This window comes from Cetorhinus maximus, chromosome 4, assembly GCF_964194155.1.
Source record: "Cetorhinus maximus chromosome 4, sCetMax3.hap1.1, whole genome shotgun sequence".
NCBI classification, from domain to species: Eukaryota; Metazoa; Chordata; class Chondrichthyes; order Lamniformes; family Cetorhinidae; genus Cetorhinus; species Cetorhinus maximus.
The window spans coordinates 132,414,579-132,441,146 of NC_135882.1; the positions used below are offsets into that span (position 1 = coordinate 132,414,579).

The 26,568-nt window shown below is 43.1% G+C and overlaps 1 protein-coding gene across 2 annotated transcripts in view; it reads left to right on the forward strand.

Annotated features, from left to right (window-relative positions):
* Positions 1-26,568, forward strand: part of dhx30 (DEAH (Asp-Glu-Ala-His) box helicase 30) — a 125,440-nt gene that overhangs the window by 65,830 nt on the left and 33,042 nt on the right. For both annotated transcript variants that reach the window (XM_078540847.1, XM_078540848.1), the window contains 3 exons: positions 17,566-17,772; positions 19,468-19,549; positions 20,747-20,940. In XM_078540847.1, the coding sequence (XP_078396973.1) occupies positions 17,566-17,772; positions 19,468-19,549; positions 20,747-20,940 (483 nt within the window). The remainder of the gene's footprint in view (positions 1-17,565; positions 17,773-19,467; positions 19,550-20,746; positions 20,941-26,568) is intronic.

Here is a 26,568-nt window from a genome sequence, read left to right on the forward strand (position 1 = left end):
GTTGAACTCAATATTCAGTCCGGAAGGCTGTAAAGTGCCTAGTCGGAAGATGAGGTGCTGTTCCTCCAGTATGCGTTGAACTTCACTGGAACAATGCAGCAAGCCAAGGACGGACATGTGGGCATGAGAGCAGGGTGGAGTGTTGAAATGGCAAGCGACAGGGAGGTCTGGGTAATGCTTACGGACAGACCGAAGGTGTTCTGCAAAGCGGTCACCCAGTCTGCGTTTGGTCTCTCCAATGTAGAGGAAACCACATTGGGAGCAAATGTTACAGCCTTGTTCAAAAAGGGGTATGAGGATAAACCTAGCAACTACAGAGCAGTCAGTTTAAACTCTGTTATGGGAAAACTTTTAGAATTGATATTCCAGGACAAAATTAACAATCACTTGGACAAGGGTGGAATAATTTCAGAAAACCAGCAGTTAAAGGTAATTTGTTTTTAACTAACTTGATTGTGTTTTTTGATGAGGTAACAGAGAAGGTTGATGAGGGTAATGCAGTTAATGTGGTATACATTGATTTACAAAAGACGTTTGATAAATGCCACATAATAAGCTTACCAGCATAATTGAAGGGACAGTGGCAGCATGGGCATGAGGTTGGCTGATGGGAAACAGACAGTAGCGATGAACAGCTGTTCCATGGGCTGGAGGAAGGTATACAGTGAGCTTTCCCACAGGACCACTGCTTTTCTTGATTTATATTAATGGCTTAGGTATGTAGGGCACAATTTCAGATTTTGCAGAGGTGAAAAAACTTGAAAGCATTATGAACTGAGAAGAGGCTTCAAGAAGACATAGCAAGGCTGGTGGAATGGGTAGTCACATGACAGATGACATCTAATGTGAAAAAATACGAGGTGATAATTTTTATAGCAAGGATGACACACAATATAAGCTAAAGAACATAGTTCTAAAAGAGATGTGGGAAGAGAGACCTGGGAAGTTATGTACACAAATTGCTGAAGGTGGCAGGACAGGTTAAGAAAGTGGTTCAAAAGGAATACAGGATCGTGGGCTTTATAAATAGAAGAACAGAGTATAAAAGCCAGGAAGTTATGATGAACCTTTATAAAAGACTAGTTCAGCGTCAACTAAAGTATCGCACCTAATTCTCAGCATCGCACTTTAAGAAGGATATGAAAGCTTTAGAGAATGTTCAAAAAATATTTATGAGAATGGTTCCAAGAATGGGAGACTTTTAGATACATGGATAGATTGGAGAAGCTGGAGTTGTTCCCCTTCAAGAAAAGAAGGCTGAGAGGAGATTTGATCGAGTTGTTCAAAATCATGAGCAGTGTAGACAGAGTGAATCGAGAGAAACTGTTCCCATTGGCTAAGGGAAACCAGAGAACATACATTTAAGATGATTGGCAAAAGAAGTAATGGAAACATGAGGAAAAACATTTTTATGCAGTGAGTGGTTGGGATCTGGAATGCACTGCCTGAGAATGTAATGGAGGCAGATTCAATTGTGGTTTTCAAAAGGGAATTGAATGTGCACTTGAAGAGAAAAGATTTGCAGGGGTAGGGGAAAGGCTGGGGGGAGTGGGACTAGCTGAGTAGTTCTTGTAGAGAACTGGTACAGACATAATTGGCTGAATGTCTTCCTATGCATTCTTATGAATCTTGTGAAAACAGACATGAGATGACAAAAAGCCATAAAACTAAAAAAAAAAAGGCATACAGAAGTTAAAAGAATAGTGTAGATCCAAGGGACCTGGACCAGGAAAGCAAGGCAAAGACAATCTGAAAATAAACTTTTAAGATACATCAAGATTGACACTTTTTTTCCAATTATATTAGAACTAAAATGGTCATTAAGGAGAATATAACCTTAACTTAGCCTTTTAAAAACATGCTGGTAATATTGCAAATTAAAGTAAGGAAATGTCAGACTTGTCCCCAATTACTGTGTGTTAGTCATCACAGTAGAGGGAAAGGATACTATGCCTGATTTTTCAGAGAAACTAATAATGAATCTTGGACTGAAACTCATTAAATTAACATAAGTAAGAATCCAATATTAGAAAAAATAACGGTACTAAAGATCGACAGATTCCTGGGACCTGATGGTTTCCAGCCTAGGGATTTAAAGGAGGTAGGTGAGGAAATTGCAGATGCTTTAGCCATAATCTTTCAAAGTATGCTCAGTTCAAGAATCATCGCCTGACCAGAAAATTGCAAATCGAATCAAACAGCATGTTACTTTGGTTATTCATAACAGACAAAATACACACCGTACTCAACCAGCCCCCGCTTACAAAACCCAGAGAAAAAGTTTGCTGTTAGATGTGATTCTGTAATTGGGCAGTATTTGCTGAACAATCCTGGGTGCGCAAATGGCACTTACAAGCAATTTAAAATAATTAGTTGAGCTTGTAATGTGCCCCATTTATGCTTGATAGAATTAACATGCATTCATACATAGGGACCCGTTTTCTGCAAACAAAAGGAATACGTTCAAGCCTTGTGCCTTTTTTGAGTTACCTGGGTGCTGGGGGAGTCTGTGGTTCCCTATTGCTTTCTCCATGGCAATTCCTCAGGGGATTGGATAAAGTTCCACCTAAGAGACTATTGGCTAAAATTAAAGTATTCAGAATTGAAGGCAAATTATTGACCTGGTTAGGAACATAGGACTTAGTAGCAAGAATGGGCCATTCAGCCCTTTGAGCCTGCTCCACCATTTGATAAGATCATGGCTGATCTGGTTGTGGTCTCAACTCCACTTTCCTGTCTGCCCCCCATAACCCTTGACTCCCTTTTGTATCAGAAATCTATTTAACTCAGCCTCGAATAAATTCAATGACCCAGTCTCCACTGCTTTCTGGAGAAGAGAATTCCACACACTAATGACCCTCTGAGAGAAAAAAATTATTTTCATCTCCGTTTTAAAAGGGAGACCTCTTATTCTTAAACTGTGGCCCCTAGTTCTGGTCTCCCCACAAGAGTTAACATGCTCCCTGTGTCCATCCTATCAAGTCCCCTCAGGATATTATATGTTTAAATAAGATCACCTCTCATTCTTCTAAACTCCAATGGATATAGGCCCAACCTGTTCAATCTTTCTTCACAAGATAAGCCCGTCATTCCAGGAATGAGTCAAGTGAACATTCTCTGAACTGTTTCTAATGCAAATTATATTCTTTATCAAATAAGGAGACCAAAACTCTATAAAGTAATCCAGATGTGATATCACCAAGACTCTCCGGCTGCAGTAAAACCTCCCTACTTTTATATTCCATTCCACTTGCAATAAACGACAGCATTCCATTTGCTTTCCTAATCACTTGCTGTACCTCTATACCAACTTTTTGTGATTTATGTACCAGGATACCCAGATCCCTCTATACTGTAGAATTCTGAAATCACTTGCTATTTAAATATGATATTTCTATTCTCCCTGCCAAAGTGGACAAGTTCACTTTTCCCACATTATGCTTCATTTGCCAAATTTTTGTGCACTGACTTAACCTGTCTATATCCCTTTGCAGTCTCTCTACCTCCTCTTGCCAACTAACTTTCCCACCTATCTTGGTATCATTGGCAAACATTCGGTCCTTTCATCCAAGTCATTGATATAGGTTATAAATAATTGAGGCCCCAGCAACTGATCCCTGTGGCACCCCACTAGTTAAAGCCTGCCAACCTGAAAAAGACCGATTTATCCTCACTCCCTGCTTCCTGTTAGCTAACCAATATTTTATCCATGCTATCAAGTTACCCCTACACTATGTGCTCTTAACTTGTGTAGTAATCTTTAATGTGGTACCTTATCAAATGACTTTGGAAATCCAAGTACACCACAACTACAGGTTTCCCTTTATCCACCTTGCTTGTTATTTCCTCAAAAAACTCTAATGAATTAGTCAAACGTGATTTCCCTTTCACAATACCATATTATGATCTCATTATGATTTTCTAAATATTTCGGAAAAAGGCAGAAAAGTGAAGTTGAGGATTAGCAGATCAGCCATGATCTCATTGAATGGTGGAGCAGATTTGATGGGCTGAATGGCCTACTTCTGCTCCTACATCTTATGGTCTTATAAGCTCCTTAAAAATGGATTCTACCAATTTCCTTATGACAGATGTGTTTCCTTTTGACAGATATGACAGCTCTGAAGAAGAGTCATACAGGCTCGAAACTTTAACCCTGTTTTTCTCTCCACTAATGCTGTTTGACCTGCTGGGTTTTTCCAGCATTTTCTGTTTTTGTTTCAGATTTCCAACATCCGCAGTATTTTGCTTTTATCCTTATGACAGATGTTAGGCTAACTGGCCTATTGTTTCCTGCTTTCTGTCTCCCTCTTCTCTTGAATAGAGGTGTCACATTTGCTAATTTCCAATCTGTTGGAACCCTTCCAGAATCTAAAGAATTTTGGAAGATTATACCAATGCCTCTATCATCTCTACAGCCACCTCTTTTAAGGCCCTAGGATGCAGGTCTCTTGTCATCCTTTAGGTCTAATAGTTTTCCCAGCACCGTTTCCCTGGTGATGGTGGTTTTAAGTTCCCTCCCTTTCACCTCTTTTTCAGGTATCTTTAGGAAGTTTCCTAAGCCTTCTGCAGTGAAAACAGATGCAAAATGCCTGTTCAACGCCTCCGCCATTTCCTTGTTTTCCATTATCAATTCCCCAGACTCTCTCTCTCTAGAGGACCAACACTAGCTTTAGTTACTCTTTTACTATTTAAATACTTGTAGAAACTATTATTATCAGTTTTTATATTACTAGCTAGCTTTCTCTCATTCTCATACTTTCTCATAAACTTTACTTAGAGTTATTAAATATCTCCTTCATAGTCTGCCACTGCATCTCTACTGTTCTACCTTTTAACCCAATTTCCCGGTTCACTTTAGCCAGCTCTTCCTTCACGTTCTTTTAGTTACCTTTATTTAGGGTTAAAGCAGTAGTCTTAAACCCACACTTCTCCCGTTCATACTGAACATGAACTTCTATCATGTGCCGATCGTTGTCGTCTGGAGGCTCTTTTACCATGAGGTCATTGGCCAATCCTTTCTCATTATACATTACCAGCTTTAGAATAGCCTACCCCCTGGTTGGCCCTAGAACATACTGATCTAACAAATTGCCCTGAATACACTCTTATGAACTCATTTTCCAGGCTACCTTTGCTAATCTGATTCGTCCACACTACATGTAGATTAAAGTCACCCATGATTATTGCGGTACCTTTCTTACATGCCCCATTTATTTCTTCTAATATGCTCTGCCCTACAGTGTAACTACTGTTAGGTGGCCTATAAATTACTCCCACAAGTGACCTCTTACCTTTCCTATTTCTTATCTCTACCTGAGCTGATTCTACATCTTGCTCTTTCGAGCTAAGGTCATCTCTCATTACTGTACTAATGACATCCTTGATTAACAGAGCTACCCCACTACCTTTTCCTAGCTTCCTATGTGTTGAAAATGTCAAATGCTTTTCAATATTCAGGCCTCATCCTTAGCCATTTCAGCGACAAGGAGGCCATCAGGTCATACAAATTTATTTTTATCTGTGCTAATAATTCATCCATTTTGTTCTGAATGCTGTGTGCATTCAGATACAGAGCCTTTAACTGTCTTTTTACAATTTTTGCAATCTCTGGCGTGAGGAGAGCGGAGGCACAGGATAAAGGAGCTCGAGGAGAGTGGTGGAGACACAGGATAAAAGAGCGCGAGGAGAATGGCGGAGACAGGATAAAAGAGCGCGAGGAGAGCAGCAGAGACACAGGATAAAAGAGCATGAGTAGAGCAGAGACACAGGATAAAAGAGCGCAAGGAGAGTGGAGACACAGGATAAAAGAGCGCAAAGACACCTTGTAATTAAGAAGCGTATAACCTTAATTGTCAGTGGTACTAGTATTCAATAAACATAGTAAATTGTAGCATACATAGGAAGAAAGTAATTAAAGTAAATTAAATAACATAAGTTTGAATGGTGGGACAGGTGTTGTGTTGCAGCTGTGAGATGTGGGAACTTTTGGACGCCAAGGCAATCCATGACAAACACATCTGCAGGAAATGTAAGCAGCTTGAGGAATTCCAGGTCAGGATTATTGATCTGGGAGCCGAAATGCAGTAACTGTGCAACATAAGGGAGGGGGAGAAATACCTGGATACTTGGTTCCAGAAGGCAGTCACACCTCTTAGAATAGGGTCATCTGTTTTGGCCAGCAGTGAGGGACAGGAGGATGTGACTGTCAGTGAGGCAGATAATGGGACCTAGCAGACAGTGGGGGAGGAGCCTCAGGCTTTGCAATTGTCAAACAGGCTTGAGGTGCTCACAACCTGTGCGGATGAAAGTGAAGTTTGCAAGGCAGATGAGCTGGCTGACCATGGCGCTGTGGTACAGGAAGCCATTCAAGTGGAGGGAGCCAAAAGGAATGTAGTGGTAGTAGGGGATAGTATAGTGACGGGGGATTGACACTGTTCTCTGCAGCAAAGAGTGAAAGTCCAGATGGCTATGTTGCCTGCCCAATGCCAGGGTTCGGGACATCTGCTGGAGAGGAACTTGCAGTGGGAGAGGGAGGGTACAGTTGCCGTGGTCCATATTAGGTACCAATGACATAGGTAGAACTAGGAAAGAGGTTCTGCAAAATCAGCATTAGGAGCCAGGAACCAAATTAAGAAGCAGAACCTCAAAGGTAATAATCCAGAGCCACATGCAAATTGGCATTGGGCAAATAAGATTAGAGAGACGAATGCGTGACTCAAAGACTGGCGTGGGAGAAGTGGATTCCGGTTTGTGGGGCACTGGCATCAGTACTGGGGAAAGTGGGGGCTGTACCGTTGGGACGGCTTACACCTGAACCGTGCTAGGACGAGTGTCTTCACAAATCGCATAACTAGGGAAGTAGAGAGGGCTTTAAACTAAACAAGAAGGGTGAGGGATCAAGTTTGGGTAGAGGTAACAATTCAAGGTGGAGCATCAAATAATAATATGAGAAATGAGGGTCAGAGAATGGCAGAAAGGGACAGACAGAAAAAACCTAAGAATACATCAACAGTCAAGACTTGATGTTACAAGGTAATAAAAAGACAAAACTGAAGGCTCTCTGTCTGAATGCACATAGCGTTCATAACAAAGTAAACGAATTGATGGCCCACATTGAAGTAAATAAATATGATCTGATAGCAATTACGGAGACGTGGCTGCAGGACGACAACGATTGGTTCCTTAATATTGAAGGGTACATGACATTCAAGAAGAATAGGAAGCTAGGTAAAGGAGGGGTAGCACTGTTAATCAAAGAGAGCAATGGTGCAATAGTTAGAGATGACCTTAGTTCAGGAGATCAGGATGTAGAATCGGTTTGGGTAGATATAAGGAATAGCAGGGGGAAAAAGTCATTAGTAGGAATGGTCTACAGGCCCCCGAACTGTAGCCACAGTGTAAGACAAAGTATTCAAGAGAAAATATTGTGTGTTTGTAATAAAGGGACGGCAATAATCATGGGTGATTTTAATCTACTCATAAACTGGAAAAATCAGATTGGCAGTAGTAGCCTGGATCAGGTGCTCTTAGAGCAACATGTTCTGGAACCAACCAGAGAGCAGGTTATATTAAACTTGGTATTGGGTAAAGTGACAGGATTAATTAATGACCTCAGAGTAAAGGCACCCCTAGGTAGCAGCAACCACAATATGATTGAAAATTCCAGTTTGAAAGGGAGAAGAGCGTGTCTAAGACTAGTATCTTAAACTTAAATAAGGGCAACTATGTGGGGATGAAAACTGAGCTAGCTGAAGTGAACTGGGAAACTAGGCTAGAGGATAGATCAATAGAAAAGCACTGGCAGACATTTAACTAGATATTTTGGAGTATTCAGAATAATTACATTCCCACTATAAAGAAAAATTCTAAGGGGTGGATTCACCATCCGTGGTTAACTAAAGAAGTTAAGGACAGCATCAAATTTAAGGAAAAAGCATACAACTCCACAAAGATGAGTGGCAGGATAGATGATTGGACAGAAAATAAAGAATGGCAGAGAATGACTAAAAGGTTAATCAGGAGAAAGAAATTAGAGTATGAGAGGAAGCTGGGTAGAAATGTAAAAATGGATAGAAAGAGTTTCTATAGGTACTTAAAAAGGAAAAGAGTAAGTAAGGTGAGTGTTGGTCCTCTAGAGAGTGACAGTGGGGAGTTAATAGTGGATAATAAGGAAATGGCGGAAGAAATGAACAAATATTTTGCTTCTGTGTTCACTATATAGCATACAAAAAAACATTCCAGTAATAGCTGCAAATCAGGTGAATGGGAGAAAGGAACTTGGTGAAATTGAAATCACTAGGGAAACAGTACTGAACAAATTGATGGCGCTGCAGGCAGGCAAGTCTCCAGGTCCCAATGGACTACATCCTAGGGTCGTAAAAGAGGTGGCTAATGAAGTAGTTGATACATTGGTGTTAATTTTTCAAAATGAGCTAGATTCTGGAAAGGTTCCATCAGATTGGAAAGTAGCAATTATAACCCCTCTATGCAAGAAGGGAGGGAGGCAGAAAACAGGAAACTATAGGCCAGTTAGCTTGATGTCTGTCGTGGGGAAGTTATTAGAATCGATCATTAAGGAGGTTATAGCTGGGCACTTAGAAGAGCTCAAGGCAATGGGGAAGAGTTTTGTTTTGTAAAAGGAAAATCATGTTTAACCAATTTATTGGAGTTTTTTGAAGGAGTAACATACGCAGTGGATAAAGGGGAGCCTGTAGACATACTGTACTTGGATTTCCAGAAGGCATTTGATAAGGTGCCACATCAAAGATTATTACGGAAAATAAAAAAAGCATGGTGTAGTGGGTAACATGAGCATGGATAGAAGATTGGCTGGCTGGCAGAAAACAGAGTATGCATAAATGTGTCTTTTTCTGATTGGCAGGTTGTGACGAGTGGAGTCCCACAGGGTCTGTACTGGTGCCTCAACTTTTTACGATTTACATCAATGACTTAGATGTGGGAAGTGAAGACTTGGCAGCTAAATTTGCAGATGACACAAAGATTGGTAGGAAAGTATGTTGTGAAGAGGACATGAGGAGGTTGCAGATGGATTTAGATAGGTTGAGTGAGTGGGCAAAGATCTGGCAAATGGAGTTTAATGTGGGAAAATGTGAAGTTGTTCACTTTGGCAGGAAGAACAAAAAAGAGTATTACTTAAATGGAGTATTACTTCAGACTTATGGCCTTATCTGCTGGTGCACTCTTAAGTTTGTAAGCTCTGTCCCTTCCTTCCACACTCTGGTCATCATACCCAAATAGATACCCTCTATTACCTCGTTGTTTCCATTTCGTTTACCACATCTCATCTCACATGATCCCTTTCCCCACTAATTCGTTTAAAAGCTCTCTCTATTGGCCTACTTATACAACTCGCCAGAACACTGGTCCCAGCACGGTTCAGGTGAAGGTTTAGGTCTAGCTCCCACTTTTCCCAGCACTGGTGCCAGTGTCCCATGAATTGAAACCCTTTTCTCCCATACCAGTCTTTGAGTCACCATTAATCTCTCTCTGATTTTCCAGAGATTATTACCTTTGAGGTTCTGCTTTTTAATTTAACTCCTAGCTGCTCATACTCCCTATGCAGAACTTCTAGTCCTCTCTGTGTTGTTGGTACCCAGAAGGACTACAAAACTGGATCCTCCCCTCCCACTGCAAGTTCCTCTCCAGCCCTGAGCAAATGTCCTAAACCCTGGGACCAGGCAGGCAACACAGCCTTCTGGACTCTCACTCTTGGCTGCAGAGAATTGTGTCTATTCCCCTGACTATACTGTCAACTACAGCCACTACATTCCTATTTATTTACTCTCCCAACTTAAATGGCTCCATCTACCATGGTGCCATGGTCAATTTGCTCATCCACCTTGTAGACCTCGCTGTCATCCATCCAGGCTGCAAGAGCTTCGAACTAGGTTCCTCCACTTCTACCTTCTCGATTCCCTTATCTTCAGCTTTGGAGATTGATTAGGTAGTAAAAGTCAGAAATAGGGACAATGGGGGGTATGCATTCCAATTGGAAGGAAGTGACCACTGTGCCCCTCAAGGATCTCAACTATTCTTATTTTTGTTAATAAAGTAGATAACATAGTAGAGAGCCATTCATTTGTAGAAACAATTGACCAGGACCTAGCAATGGGCAATAAATGTGACCTTGCCAGCATCACCCACTTCACAGAGAACAAGTAAAAATAAGTGTTGTAATACAATCAAGACCTGTGTGAGGCATCTGAATTTGGCATTAGAGACCAATGTAACATCTCCACTGGCTGCTTTTAAAAGGATTATTTAATCCAGAGTGGGATAACAACAACACCTTTAATGTAGTAAAATGTCTTAAGGTGCTTCACAGGAGTGTTACCAAGCAAAATTTGGCACTAAATCACATAGGAGATGTTAGGGCAGATGATCAAAAGCTTGGTCAAAGTGGCAGTTTTAAGGAGTGTCTTAAAAGAGGAAAGAGAGGCAGAGAAGTTTAGGGAGGGAATTCCAGAACTTTGGGTCTTTGCAGCTGAAGGCACGGCCATCAGTGGTGGAGCAATTAAAATCAGAAGGCCAGAATTGGAGGAGCGCAGATGTTTTGGAGGGTTGAAGGGCTGCAGGAGATTACAGAGCTAAGGAGGAACAGTACCAGGGACAGATTTGAAAATAGGGATGAGAATTTTAAAATTCAGTGGTTGCTTAATGGGAAGTCAATGTCAGTCAGCAAGTACAGCAGGGCGAGAGATGAACAGGATTTGTGTGAGCTGGAAAACGTACAGCAGACCTTTGAATGATAAAAGCAAAACACAGCGGATGCTGGAAAACTGGATTAAAACAGAAATGCTGGAAATGTTCAGGTCTGGCAGCATCTGTGGAAAGCGAAACAGTTATCATTTCGAGTCAAATATGACTCCTTTAGAACTTTCTTCAGACTTCTAGATGAACTTAAGTTTATGAAGGGTCAAACGTGGGAGGCAGACAAGGAGTACATTAGGACAGTCAAATCTAGAAGGAACAAAGGCATGGATAAGTGTTTCAGCAGCAAAAGAGCTGAGGCAGGAGCAGAATCAGACAATGTGATGAAGGTGGACTTCAGTGGTCTTTGTGATGGTGTGGATATTTGGTTGGAAGCTGATTATGAGGTCAGATATGGCATCAAAGTTGCAAACAGCCTGGTCAAACTTAAACAATTACCAGAATGAGGGATGGAATCAGTGGCTAGGGAACAGAATTTGTGCTGGGGTCCATAGACTATGGCTTCTGTGTTCCCAATATTTAGTTGGAGGAAATTTCTATTCATCCAGCCCTGGATGTTGGACGCATAATCGGACAATTTGGAGATGATGGAGCAGTCAAGACAGTTTGTGGTGAGGTAGAACTGGGAGTTGTCAATACGTATGTGGAATCAGACACTTTTTTCAGGCCATGTCATCAAGGGGCATCACGAAGAAGAGGAGGAGGTTGTGGATAGCTCCTTGCGACACTGCTTGAGTGTGAAGAGTATCCATGGTTACAACTGGATAGGTAAAAATGCAACCAGGTGAGCACAGTTCCACGCAGCTGGATGATGGTGGAGATGCGTAAGAGGAGGGTGGTGTTTTTTTTTATTCATTCATGGGATGTGGGCTTCGCTGACTGGGCCAGCATTTATTGCCCATCCTTAGTTGCCCTTGAGAAGGTTGTGGTGAGCTGCCTCCTTGAACTGCTGCAGCCCATATGGTGTAGGTACACCCACAGTGCTGTTAGGAACGGAGTTCCAGGATTTTGACCCAATGACAGTAAAGGAACGGCAATATATTTCCAAGTCAGGATGGTGATTGACTTGGAGGGGAACTTCCAGATGGTGTGTTCCCATCAATCTGCTGCCCATGCCCTTCTAGATGGCAGTGGAAAGTGCTGTCAAAGGAGCCTTGGTGAATTCATGCAGTGCATCTTGTGGATGGTACACACTGCTGCTACTGTGTGTTGTTGGTGAGTGGAGGGAGTGAATGTTTGTGAATGCGGTGCCAATCAAGCAGGCTGCTTTGTCCTGGACAGTGTCAAGCTTCTTGAGTATTGTGGGAGCTGCACTCCTCCAGGCAAGTGGGGAGTATTCCATCACACTCTTGACTTGTGCCTTGTAGATGGTGGACAGGCTTTGGGGAGTCAGGAGGCGAGTTACTTGCTGCACCATTCCTAGCCTCTGACCTGCTCTTGTAGCCACAGTATTTATATGGCTAGTCCAGTTCAGCTTCTGGTCAATGGTAATCCCAAGGATATTGATAGTGGGGGATTCAGTGATGGTAATGCCATTGAACATCAAGGGGCGATGGTTGGATTCTCTCTTGATGGAGATGGTCATTGCCTAACACTTGTGTGGCACAAATGTTACTTGCCACTTGTCAGCCCAAGCCTGGATATTGTCCAGGACTTGCTGCATTTGTACACGGACTGCTTTAGTATCTGAGGAGTTGCGAATGGTGCTGAACATTGTGCAATCATCAGCGAACATCCCCACTTCTGACCTTATGATGGAAGGAAGGTCATTGATGAAGCGGCTGAAGATGGTTGGGCCGAGGACACTACCCTGAGGAACTCCTGCAGTGATCTCCTGGAACTGAGATGACTGACATCCAACAACCACAAACATCTTCCTTTGTGCTAGGTATGACTCCAACCAGGGGAGAGTTTTCCCCCTGATCCCCATTGACTTCAGTTTTGCTAGGGCTCCTTGATGCCACACTTGGTCAAATTCTGTCTTGATGTCAAGGGCAGTCACTCTCACTTCACCTCGGGAGTTCAGCTCTTTTGTCCATGTTTGAGCCAAGGCTGTAATGAGGTCAGGAACTGAGTGGACCTGGCGGAACCTAAACTGGGCATCAGTGTGCAGGTTATTGCTAAGCAAGTGCTGCTTGATAGCATTGTTGATGATCCCTTCCATTACTATACTGATGATCGAGAGTAGACTGATGGGGCGGTAATTTGCTGGGTTGGATTTGTCCTGCTTTTTGTGTACAGGACATACCTGGGAAATTTTCCACACAGGTGGGTAAATGCCAGTGTTGTAGTTGTACTTGAACAGCTTAGCTAGGGGCACTGCAAGTTCTGGAGCACAAGTCTTCAGTACTATTGCCGGAATGTTGTTAGGGCCCATATCCTTTGCAGTATCCAGCGCCTTCAGCTGTTTTTTGATATCACATGGAGTGAATCGAATTAGCTGAAGACTGGCATCTGTGATGCTGGGGACGGCATCTGTGATGCTGGGGACAGCATCTGGAGGAGGCCGAGATGGATCATCCACTCGGCACTTCTGGCTGAAGATTGTAGTAGATGCTTCAGCCTCATCTTTTGCACTGATGTGCTGGGCTCCTCCATCACTGAGGATGGGAATATTTGTGGAGCCTCCTCCTGCAGTGAGTTGTTTAATTGTCCACCACCTTTCACGACTGGATGTGGCAGGACTAGAAAGTTTAGATCTGATCCGTTGGTTGTGGGATGGCTTAACCCTGTCTATCACTTGCTGTTTATGCTGTTTGGCACGCAAGTAGTCCTCTGTTATTGCCTCACCAGGTTGACACCTCATTTTTAGGTATGCCTGGTGCTGCTCCTAGCATGCCCTCCTGCACTCTTCATTGAACCAGGGTTAATCCCCTGGTTTGATGGTAATGGTAGAGTGAGGAATATGCTGGGCCATGAGGTTGCAAATTGTGTTCAAGTACAGTTCTGCTGCTGTTGATGGCCCACGGCGCCTCATGGATGCTCAGTCTTGAGTTGCCAGATCTGTTTCAAAATCTATCCCATTTAGCACAGTGGTAGTGCTACGCGATGGAGGGTATCCTCAATGTGAAGGCAGACCCAGTCCTGCAGCTATGTCATTTAGGATTTGGCCAGCTTGATCAGTAGTGGTGCTACCGAGCCACTCTTTGTGATGGACATTGAAGTCTCCCACCCAGAGTACATTCTGCGCCCTTGCCACCCTCAGTGCTTCCTCCAAATGGTGTTCACTGATTCATTAGCTGAGGGAAGGCGGTACGTAGTTATCAGCAGGAGGTTTCCTTGCCCATGTTTGACCTGATGCCATGAGACTTAACGGGGTCTGGAGTCGATGCAAGTCCCTCCCGACTGTATACCACTGTGCCGCCACCTCTGCTGGGCCTGTCCTGCCAGCGGTACAGGGCGTACTCAAGGATGGTGATGGTGGTGTCTGGGAAATTATCTGTAAGGCATGATTCCGTGAGGATGACTATGTCAGGCTGTTGCTTAACTAGTCTGTGAGACAGCTCTCCCAATTTTGGCACTAGCCCCCAGATGTTAATAAGGAGGACTTGGCAGGGGCGACAGGGCTGAGATTGCCATTGCCGCTTCCGGTGTCTAGGTCGATGCCAGGTGGTCCATCCGGTTTAATTCCTTTTTAGTGACTTTGTAGCGGTTTGTTAGGACATTTAAGAGTCAGTCACATTGCTGTGGGTCTGGAGTCATGTGTAGGCCAGACCAGGTAAGGCAGATTTCCAGATGAGTTTTTACAACAATTGACAATAGTTCCATGGTCATTGTTAGACTTTTATTCCTGATTTTTTTTATTGAATTCAAATTCCACCATCTGCCATGGCGAAATTTGAACCTGGGTCCCCAGAGCATTACCCTGGGTCTCTGGATTACTGGTCCAGCGACAATACCACTACGCCATCACCTCCCCCTATGTTGTCTGTAGTGATGCTGTCGGCTGCAAACAGGTCGAGATGGACAAGGAGGAATAGTTTACTTTTGTTGCAGTCACCTAGGATGTCATTTATTACTTTAAGAGATTTGAAGGAGAGGTGGACAGTACCTGAATAGAAAGAACTGTTAACAATATTGGCTTATATGGAAGCCAAGAATGGAACTTGTGAGATCAGCAGTTTGGTGGGAATAGAGTTGAGGGAGCAGGAAATGGATCTCACAGATAAGAAGAGATAAGATGACATGAGGGGAGATAGGAGAGAAAGGGGAGGAAGGTACAAATTCAAGGCAAGGGCAAAGAGAAACCTTAGAGGATGTTTGGTCCAGTGGGCTAGGGCAAGGGAGCGAAGTGGTAGAGGCAGCTGATGGCTGATCTTGATCTTGGTGACAAAGGTGTTCATCAGCTCCTCACACTTACTAGAGGTGTGAAGACAGGATGATCCTAGAATAGTGAACAGTTTTAGCAGATGTGAGCAGGATTCAATACTACTTTGTGCAATAAAAACTGAAAATGCTGAAAACACCCACTGGGTCTGGCTGCATCTGTGTAGGGAAAAACAGAGTTAATGTTTCTGGTCAGTGACCTCAGAACTACAGCAAAGGGAGACAGTGACAGATTCAGGGAACTGGGAGTTTGCAAAACTTGCTAGAATGGCCTACTTATGCTCCTATTTCATATGTTTGTATGTTCGTAAAGTGTTTACAGCATGAAGAGGAAGCCGCTTATGCCAACAGTTATGGGGCATCACACTTCTAAATTTAAGAAGAGAAAAAACGAAATGAACCCTTTGGCCTGTGCCATAAAAACTTTTGACATTTAATCACTCCTGCACTTCACCCTATCAGAGACCTTCTCATTTGTTCTTTTTCCCGCCCTCTCCTTTTGGCATCAGTTTCCCTTAGTTATTGAAGAGGGCCGTTTCTTGCGTGCATAGTCATCTGTTGTGCATTCTAACGTGGCTGTGGAGTCCAGTTGCAGACCTGCATGGCTTTCCAGTGCAGTAAGGATGAATTGTCTGATTTTGTTGGGACTGCTCAGTCTTTCTAGCCTGCCTTTTGTCCTTTGCTGCCTGTATTCTTTGCTGTTCAAAGGAAACAAAGCCACTGCTTGAGATTACTCCCCAGGTAGTTTTTCTTGTACATTTTTAACACAGTCTGTGGTGACATGCCATATTTCCTGAGGTTTGCCTTCAAAGAATCCTTGAACCTTAATCTCGTCTACCTCTCAGGCAGTGTCCAAGCTTTAGTTGACAACACATGACCACCTTAGGGATTTTATCATCAGTCACATGTACTATGTGTCCACTCCATCTGAGCTGATGGTGAGTGCTTCAATTGCTCTTCGAAGTATCTCAGTGTTGGGCACTTTGTCCTCCCATTTGTGGTCCATGATGTTCCGAATGCATCTCATATGGAACTTGTCCAAATGCTTAATGTGTCTGGTGTAGGTAGTCCCTGTCTCACAGGCTTCTCGGAGGGTAGGTATTCCAACCGCTTTGTACACAGCAAGTTTTGTTCTAAGTTTGATACCTCGCTTCCTCCACAGTCCCTTGCCTAAATGGGCAAATGCTGAACTTGCTCTGGTAACTCTCTTTGCCACCCCACTGTCAATGCAAATATTTCTGGAGGTTGTGATTCTGAGAGAAGTGAAGTTATCTACAGCCTTCAAGGCTATGTCATTGATAGTTGTAGTATTGTCAGAATTTTGTGGTGATTGGTGGCCTCTGTCTTCCTTAAACTGATGGTTAGCCCATAGTTGTCAGCCACTTATGGAAAACAGTCCATGATCCTTTGAAGGCTATGCTCGCAGTCTGGCACGAGGACACATTCACTGTTGAACTGCAATTCCCATATCGTCGTCTCTGATACCTTAAGCTGAGGATTTCAGTTGTCTCAGGTTGAAGAGATTGGCATCTGTAATGAATTAGATGTATATTCCATCAATGTTTTCATCAAATGCCCCAGAAAGCATGGCAATATGTAGGCCATGTACACCATTGCTTCACTTGTTATGTCAAAGGAGTCAGGGGGTCAGCGTATTCACCACATTCAGCGACTCTTGCCATCATTGCATCGTAAAACTGCTGTATCAGACTTACAGCTCTACAAGAACATCCAAATTTGACTAAGACTTCCTATAAGACCTCTCTGTTTACTATAGATTTGGAGTGCTCTGGCTTGTTTGGCCCACCATGTGTCTTGCATTCTGTTTGGAGACGGGCATTCTCCCTCACATGTGGACACCAGCCCACATTTTACCTTCATCTGGTTTGGCCTGCAAACTAACCAGGGTGTGGCCGCTGCTGTGAAGAAGCAGCAATGTGAAGCCACAGGTGAGAGCTGGGTGAATATCAAGGACCAGGTGCAGTCATCCACCCAGCTACAAAGTAGGATACAGCTGACTCCTGCAGAAGGGACTACCTTTGATACACACCTACAAACCCCACCAGCTTTCACTTACTCGGAATGTATTACATTTTTAACTTTCCCCAGTTCTGATGATAGGCCACAGGTCCACTATTTCTCTCTACATAGATGTTGCCAGACCTGGTGAGTATTTCCAGCATTTTCCCTTTTATTTCCGATTTCCAGCATTCATAGTATTTTAGTTTTGTCGTATTAATTTATGTGATCCAGTCAGACCTAGCGGTGAATGGCTAAACTATTCATCCATGATATCCGTTCCAGGCTGCGGTCCATTAAGAGAGTGGAGATGAGGCCTGTATTGGGGGAACTCCCAGGGCGAGAGATAGGGTAATCATTTTAATGGGAACCAGAGCATCAAAGGTGGAAATGAGGACAGTGCAAGAGTTTTGAAGCTTGTAATATGGGTAACCCTCTTAATGAGTTATTGTGCAAGATGATAGAGCTTTATTCTCTGTGTTACAGGTTTCATGTCTCAACACCGTTTGGATTTCCAAGTCGAACGTGAAGCAGCGGCGTGGGCGGGCAGGCCGCTGCCAGCCAGGTAATGCCTACCATCTATTCAGCAGGGAGAGGCTGGAGAAAATGGATGACTTTCCGATCCCAGAAATTCTGCGCACCCCTCTGGAGAACATCGTGGTCCAGTCTAAAGTCCATATTCCTGGCATTACGGTGTGTGGTGGTTTCTTATCTTTGAGGATTCCTCTTTCCTCCATAGAAATGCAGCAGCAAAGGAGGCCGATTAACCCATGTCACCTGTGTTGAGTCTCCGATAGAGCTTTCTGTTTTGCTGCATTCCCTACCTTTCCCTCATTCAGCCCATCTTACCTTTGCTGATTCTCTTTGAGTTCTCCCCTTAATCTAACTTTCCTGTTCTTTCCCCCATATTTTAAATTTTTCTTTTTCAAATATTTATCCACTTTGTTTTTAAATGTTATTGATTCTGCTTCTACCACTGTTTTTGGTGGAGCATTTCCATGTCTTAAGAACCTTCTCTGTGACAAAAAAAATTCCCTAATCTTTCCCTTGTGGGGTGGGGGGGTGGGGTGGTTTCTTTTGGTGATTATTTTAAATTTATGTCCTCTAGTTATTAACTCACTGACAAGTGGAATTAATGGTTTCCACTAAAAGCCCTAATAATTTTCAGCACCTCAATCAGACTACCTCTTTGTTCTAATAAAGAGCCACAGTACATCTAGCCTTTCAAAGCTAAAGTCTTTCCTCTTTTTGAGAGGTTTTTCTGCATTAACATATGAAAACAAAGAATAGGAAGAGACGAGCTGGTACCTATTCTGTCTTGGTGTAAAGTCTTTGAAGTTTAGAAAGTTGATGAATGATTTAATCGAGGTTGTTAAATTGATAAGATGGAGTAGATATAACAAAACTGTTTCCTTTGGTTCAATCTTAAACGTCGAGCTAAGCCATTCAGAAGTGAAGTTAGGAAGTATTTCTTCACCCGAAGGGTAGTGGAAATCTGGACTTTCTATTCCGAAAGGCTGTGGATGCTTGGGCTATTGAGATTCTCAGGATTGAGATCGAAAGTATTTTGTTAGGTCAGTGGATATTGGGCCACGCCAGGTAAATTGATCTGGGTCACAGATCAACTGTGATATTATTAAATAGCACATATGACCCCAAAGCATTCATCCCTCAACCACACCACTAGCCAAACGATTTCCTTGGAGAGGCAGAAACCTCAGGGAAAAAATTTTTTAAGCCAATTTAGTTCAATGACTTCCTTCTATTCCTCAAAGGTGTCCAAGTTTCAGGAGACCAGGGTGACTGGAGACAGATGTCCCAAGTTTCACTTATTTTCTCTATGAATTTGTGTCTTGTTTGGTTGAGCTACTTGCCAGCAGTGGCTCAGTGGGTAACGCCCTTGCCTCTGAATCTTGCCCCAGTCTAGGACTTGAGCACATCGATTTAGGCTGATACTCCAGCGTAGTACTGAAGGAAAACTGCATTGTCAGAGGTGCCCTCTTTCAGATGAAACATTAAACCAATGCCCTGTCTGCCCCCTCAGGTGGACACAAAAGGACTTATGGCACAATTTCGAAGAAGTGCTGCGGAGTTAACCCCAGTGTCCTGGCTGATATTTATCCCTCAATTAACATCACAAATGCAGAATGTTCAGTCATTATCACATTGCTTTCAGTGGAAATTTACTGTGGTTGCTGTATTTCCTACAATACAGCAGTGACTACACTTCAAAAGATATTTCATTGGCTGTAAAGTACTTTGGGATGTCCGGTGGTTGTGAAAGGCGCTATATAAATGCAAATCTTTTTTACTCACTTGATGAAAATGTAAGCAAAGTTTTTTTTTTACCCTTCCCTGCCCCCAACCACCCCCCATTTTATTTTTCAGGCTTCAGACTTTCTTTCTAAAGCAATGAATAATCCGAACCCTAAGGCTGTGAATGAGGCTGTGCAAGTACTACAGGAGATAGGTGAGTGCAAGCGGTTTAGAAATTTGCCACTTGGGAAGGGTGTTGAAAGACATGTTCAAAGGTGCCTTGGAAAGAAGTTTATATAGAAGTTTCTACATTGACCTTCAATAGCTCAGTAAATTTAGTGAAGTGTTAAGACATATAGATCAGTAAGCTTTCAGATTTAATTCCCATTCTGAACTGGCTTCAATGGTAAATTTGACCAAGGTTCCCACTAATTGAACCCACCCTGTGCATGCGTGTGCAGGACAGGATATGGGTGGGCTTTCTCAACCCATTCCTGAGGTCTTAGAACCTTTACCTATGAAGAATGGGTCTGAAGACAATGAGGAATCCCATTTAACTCATGTAAAATTAAATATCTGTCAGAGGCAACACTTTCAGGAGCCTTTAAAATAAAACCCTCTGCTGCTATCTCCTCGCCATGTGTTAACTAAAATTGGGGACCTGATAAACCCTGGAGGGGTCCCACTGCTAAGTTAGCATGTTGTTTCTGAGTTTATGCAGCCACACCATTGCAACTAATGAACCACATGGTCTTTTCCTCTGGTTTTGTAACAATGAGATATACCACATCCTCGGAACATGCTTCACGATTGCAGTTCAGTTTCCACCTACAGATTAGCGAAATCTTTTTTGAGTAAGTGCAGTTGCATTGCTAAGCTGTACTGAATCATAAGTACCAAGGCTTGATCTTTGGTCTGCACTGAGTCTGAATCTGCCAGAACTGGCATGCTATAATTGGCATCATAAAAAGGGCAATCAGGCCTTCAAGGGGATTTGGATGTCAGGTGAGTACAGGATTATCTGGAAATTTCTTGTATGATGTAGGGTCACATGAGGAATGGCCACTTGCATCACTCACACTTAAGGAAACAAACTCCAGTCCTGTGACAAAAATAAAAATACCTGGAAAAACTCAGCAGGTCTGGCAGCATCAGCGGAGAGGAACACAGTTAATGTTTCGAGTCCGTATGACTCTTCAACAGAACTAAGTAAACCTGTGTCAGTGTGTTCCGGAGAGGACAACAGAGAAATTCTAGATGGAGGTTTTAATTCTATTGCTGCAAGTGTAAGGAGCAGTAATTATTATAATCAGACCCTGCACTCTTCCAAGTCATCTGGTTTTAGCTGTAATACCATGAGAAATGCATGAGAAGAATTTACCACCATTTCTCCCCTCCCAACCCACTGCAGGAGTGCTCAATGAAGATGAATCTCTCACTTTCCTTGGGCAGCGCCTGGCCCACATCTCCACAGACCCACGGCTGGCAAAGGCGATCATCATGGCCTCCATTTTCCGCTGTCTGTCCCCTGTATTAACAGTTGTCGCATGTCTGACTCGAGATCCGTTTGTGAACAGCTTGCTGAACAGAACAGAGGTTATGAAGGTATAAAAAGAGATCTGGTGATGGGCAAACGAATCTTGGAGTATCTTTTTAATTTTTTTTGTTCTTAAGATGTGAGTTGCAACATATTTCCCCAGTCAAGGTGGCATCTAGGCTTGAACCTAGGTCAGAGCTATGGGTTGGTGGCTGGTGAAGGAGAGACATTTTTTTCCTGGCTTTGTTCTCCATCTCTCTACACAACCCTGAATGAGGCCAAGAGCACTCACCCCTGCCCATGTCCTCACTCCAACCTTTTCCCAACATGCAGATCATTATTCTACAGGGTTGGATTTCTGCCCCTCCATTTCCCTAATTCTAATTTATAAAAAAATGTGTTCTAAGATTCACGAAAGGATTTTTCTTTTTGGATAGAAGTGCTGTGATTCCAAAATGCAAACTGCACCTTCCTCCCCTCTTTAAGACCCTCCTTAAACCTACTTCTTTGACCAAGTTTTGGGTCTTAGTGTATCAATTTCTGTTTCATTCTGCTCCTGTGAACTGCCTGTGAGCACTTTGTTGTTAAAATGAAGCTAATGTTTTTGGCACTTGAAGGGTTAACTGTGCAGAGACTCAGATGTCTGCTGGCAGGACTACGGAGTTTCCTGTCACCCTCTAGCCTCCTGTCAATCACCCATTTCTCATCAAGGCAGTCTTTAATTTGTCTGCTATGTGTTGTTAAACCAGGAGGAGACTTGCAAAGGTTTATTTGAATAAAAAGTGAATCCACTAATTTTTGGACTGTGGAGGAGGGTATTACTACATAAGCAAATGCTGACTTTTCATGAAATATTAATGTTTAGAGCAAAAATAAACCAATTTGCAATGTATCAGTGCAAGAAAAGATGTGATATTTTACCCAGGCTTTTGTAACATCATAGCTAGAATGATTCACATCTCCCTCGTACTTTGTTCTGCTATGTAGGTTGTATTGTTTTTTAGTGTTTAAATTGCTCCATTTGGGATGTGTGCGTATATACAACACATGGTGTGTGTTTTTATGCATATGGTGTGTGTATGTATTTGTCCATATGGTGTGTGCATGTGTTTTTACAATTGTGTGTGTGTGTGTGTGTGTGTTTATATATATATATATATGGCATGTTTATACATATGGAATGTGGACTACCAACACCAAGTCAACTGTGCCAGTGCTGCCACCTTCAAGCTGCACCAATGTGTCTTTGACAACAGGAACCTTTGCAAGTTAACAAAGGTTCTGGTTTATACAGCCAATGTGTTGACCATCCTCCTCTACTGTAACGAAACATTTACTGTCTACCGACATTAAGATCCTTGAGAGCTTCCATTAGCGGTGCTTGCTTCGAATCCTGGGGATCAAATGGGAGGATCACCGGACTAATGCAAGCGTCCTCCATGATGCTGTGTCTACCGCCCTGCTCCTACAGAACCAACTCCGATGGATGGACCATTGCGTACGGATGCCTGAAAACCGCCACCTTCGGCAGGTTCTCTTTTCACAGATCTTCGTTGGCCAACGCTCAAAGGGCGGCCAAAGGAAGAGGTATAAGGATACGCTCAAGGTCGCCCTAAAGCATGGAGGCATTAACACCACTGACTGGGGGGGGGAATGCTGCCGATTGCTCAGCATGGCACCACCCACTTTGAGGCTCAGTGACTTGACAGCGAGGCAGAACAGCGACGCCAGAGGAAGGAGAAGGAAGCCAACCTGGGGCTGCGATTTGCACTTCCCTGCGCAACAACGTGCCCCCACTGTGGAAGAGCATGTGGATCCAGAATTGGGCTCCTCAGTCATCTGAAGTCCCACCAAACCTGACAGGCATTGTCCTCAGTTCCGAGGGACCGCTGACAACATATGGGGTGTGTGCGTGTTTATGCATATAGTGTGTGTGTGCGTTTATACATATGATGTGTTTATGCATATGGTGTGTGTGCGTATTTATACATTTATGGTGTGTGTGTGTACATGTGTATTTCTATAGATTGGTTTACAGATCTAATATTCTCCCCAACACTCTGCTAAATCCCTAAGCTTTTTGGCTTGGACACTGAGGGGCTGGCACCAGAAAAATTGGTCCAGATTTTTCCAAAAACCTAGCTGGTTCCCTAATTTCCTCCAGGGAGAAGAACCCCCCCACCCCTACATGGTGGTCTACACGCAGCTCATACGCCCTTGGAGTCTCTCCCATTGACCTCCATGAGCAGCCAAATTACATGGCTTCCTTGATGGGAAAGGGATGATTGACAGGAGACTAGAGAATAATGGAAAAATGTGCAGCTACCATCAATACATGTCTGGGTCTCTGCACCATTGACCCCTTGCACATCAAAAGGACAACATCAGTTTTTTACAACAGCTTACATTTATATGGTACCTTTAAAATAGGAAAACATCCTAAGGTGCTTCACAGTCGTGTAATCAGAAAATAAAGGAGATTTCAGGCAGAAAAGTAAAAACTTGATTAGAGGTGGTGCAAGTTTTGGGATGGTCAAGAAATACTGATTATTCAAAATCGCCCACAATCCAACAACAGAAAAAAAAGCCCAAATCAGTTGAACAATAAATAATATTTCTGCATCTATCCCACAAAGTCCAGAGAACAGCCTGCAAGATGGCTACTGCACAGTTAGCTCCCTAGGGAGCTCCTCACTATGCATGTCCATCTGTGGCAGTCTGCTGCTATCCATTGCTCTTTCTCCCCCTAAATCCTCCCTGCTGCTGTGGAATCAGTTACCCTGATTCTAATAGTGGGTGCATTTTAACCAAAACTTTAAGTTAACTGTTATTTTAAAAGGCCTCTGTCTGTTAGTTCAAACCATATCCTCAGACATTAGCTAGTGAGCTATGGTAAAGATCGGAAAAGACCTGGACATGGATTTTCTCTCAAGTTTGGCTTAAAATTATTGGACTTTGAATATCGAGATCCCGTTTCTGTGCTGGATTACACTGGAATAAGCCATAAAATTCTACTTACCATTATAAAAGATTTAATAGCTGAGCACGTGGAAAACAGTGGCAGAATCGGACAGAGTCAGCATGGATTTATGAAAGGGAAATCATGCTTGACAAATTACTGGAATTTTTTGAGGATGTAACTAGTAGAATTGATGAGGGGGAGCCAGTGGATGTGGTTTATTTGGACTTTCAGAAGGCTTTCGACAAAGTCCCACATAAGAGATTGGTGTGTAAAATTAAAGCGCATGGGATTGGGGATAGTGTATTGAGATGGATAGAAAACTGGTTGGCATACAGGAAACAAAGAGTAGGAATAAACGGGTCTTTTTCCGAATGGCAGACAGTGACTAGTGGGGTACCGCAGGGATCAGTGCTGGGATCCCAGTTATTCACAATATATATTAATGATTTAGATGAGGGAACTAAATGTAATATCTCCAGATTTGCAGATGACACAAAGCTGGGTGGGAGGGTGAGCTGTGAGGAGGATGCAGAGATGCTTCAGTGTGATTTGGACAAGCTGAGTGAGTGGACAAATGCATGGCAGATGCAGTATAATGTGGATAAATATGAGGTTATCCACTTTGGTAGCAAAAACAGGAAGGCAGATTATTATCTGAATGGCTATAAATTGAGAGAGGGGAATGTGCAACAAGACCTAGGGGTCCTCGTACACCAGTCGCTGAAGGTAAGCATGCAGGTGCAGCAGGCGGTAAAGAAGGCAAATGGTATGTTGGCCTTAATAGCCAGAGGATTCGAGTACAGGAACAGGGATGTCTTGCTGCAATTGTACAGGGCCTTGGTGAGACCATACCTGGAATATTGTGTGCAGTTTTGGTCTCCTTATCTGAGGAAGGATGTACTTGCTATAGAGGGAGTGCAGCAAAGGTTTACCCGACTGATTCCTGAGACGGCGGGACTGACATATGAGGAGAGATTGAGTCGGTTAGGATTATATTCGCTGGAGTTCAGAAGAATGAAGGGGGATCTCTTAGAAACCTATAAAATTCTAACAGGACTAGACAGGGTAGATGCAGGAAGAATGTTCCCGATGGTGGAGGAGTCCAGAACCAGGGGTCACAGTCTGAGGATATGGGGTAGACCATTTAGGACTGAGATGAAGAGAAATTTCTTCACCCAGAGAGTGGTGAGCCTGTGGAATTCGTTACCACAGAAAGTAGTTGAGGCCAAAACATTGTACGTTTTCAAGAAGGAGTTAGATATAGCTCTTGGGGTGAAAGTGATCAAAGGGTATGGGGAGAAAGTGGGAGCAGGCTATTGAGTTGGATGATCAGCCATGATCGTAATGAATGGCGGAGCAGCCTCGAAGGGCCGAATGGCCTACTCCTGCTCCTAGTTTCTATGTTTCTATGTCTATCATCTGCTGCTCTTCGTTCTTCTGTGAGCTGTGAAAAAAACTAGAAACATCTAGATATCACTCTTCCCGCTCTACCTCATCTCCATCTCTCTTGACTCCACTGTTACTAAATTATCAGACTGCTTATTAACAGGCAGCACTGGATGACCAGGAATTTTCTCCTATTAAATATTGGGAAGACAGAAGCCATTTCTTTCACTCTCCCCAAACCGCCCATTCCCCCCATCCCACCCCACCCCCCGCCGCCTTTCCAAACTCTGTTTCAGAGCTACCGACTCCATCCCTCTTCTCGCTGATGTCATCTCTTCCTGGCAATTGTCTAAGAATAAGCCAGACTGCTTGCAACCTTTGTCTCATGTTTTACCCCAAGATAAGGTTCCGATCACATATTTACATAATCACTCAGACTGTCTATTTCGACCTCTGCAAAATCGCTCGACTTCAACCCTGCCTGAGCTCATTTGCTGCTGCAACCCTCATGCCTTTGCATCTGGATTGATTATTCCAATGCACTCCTGTCCAGTCTCCCACACCCTCCCAACCATAAATTTGTGGCCATCCAAAACTCTGCTGCCTAACCTGCACCAAGTACTGTTCACCTATCACCCTGTACTTGCTGACCTGCACTGGCTTCTGCTCAAACAACGCCTTGATTTTAAAGTTCTCATTCTTGTTTTCAAATCCGTCCATGGCCTCGCCCTCTCTATCTTCGTTGATGAATTAGTTCATCAACATTACAGATATTCCATCATTCTCATACCAGGCACTATGGAATGATTCTGAGAGACACTACAATATACCCAGTACAGAAGAGGCTGATCAGCCCAAGGTTCTTATCCTTGCTTATTGAAAGAGCTATCCAATTATTTCTATTCTCCTGCTCTTTCCCCGTAGCTCTTCTTTTCGTGTATATATCTAATTCCCTGTTGAAAATTACTCCTGAATCTGCTTCCACCACCCTGTCAGGTAGTGCAATTCAATCATAACTCACTAAAAAAAAAAATTTCATCACCCCTCATTTGCCAATTATCTTAACATGGCAGATGCGTTGAAAAGATATTTTGTTCCTGCCTTCATTGTAGAAGACACCAGTGGATTGCCACAGGGATCAAGTGCTGTCAAATAATCCTTGGTGAATTGTTGCAAAGCATCAATGATTTGAATGAAGGGACTGAATGTATGTTTGCTAAGTTTCTTGATGGCATGGGGAGAAGTGGTGGCCTAGTGGTAATGTCATCGGACTAGCAACCCACAAGCTAATGCTCTGGAGAGACAGGTTCTAATTCCACCACAAATATAAATTCAGTTAATAAATCTG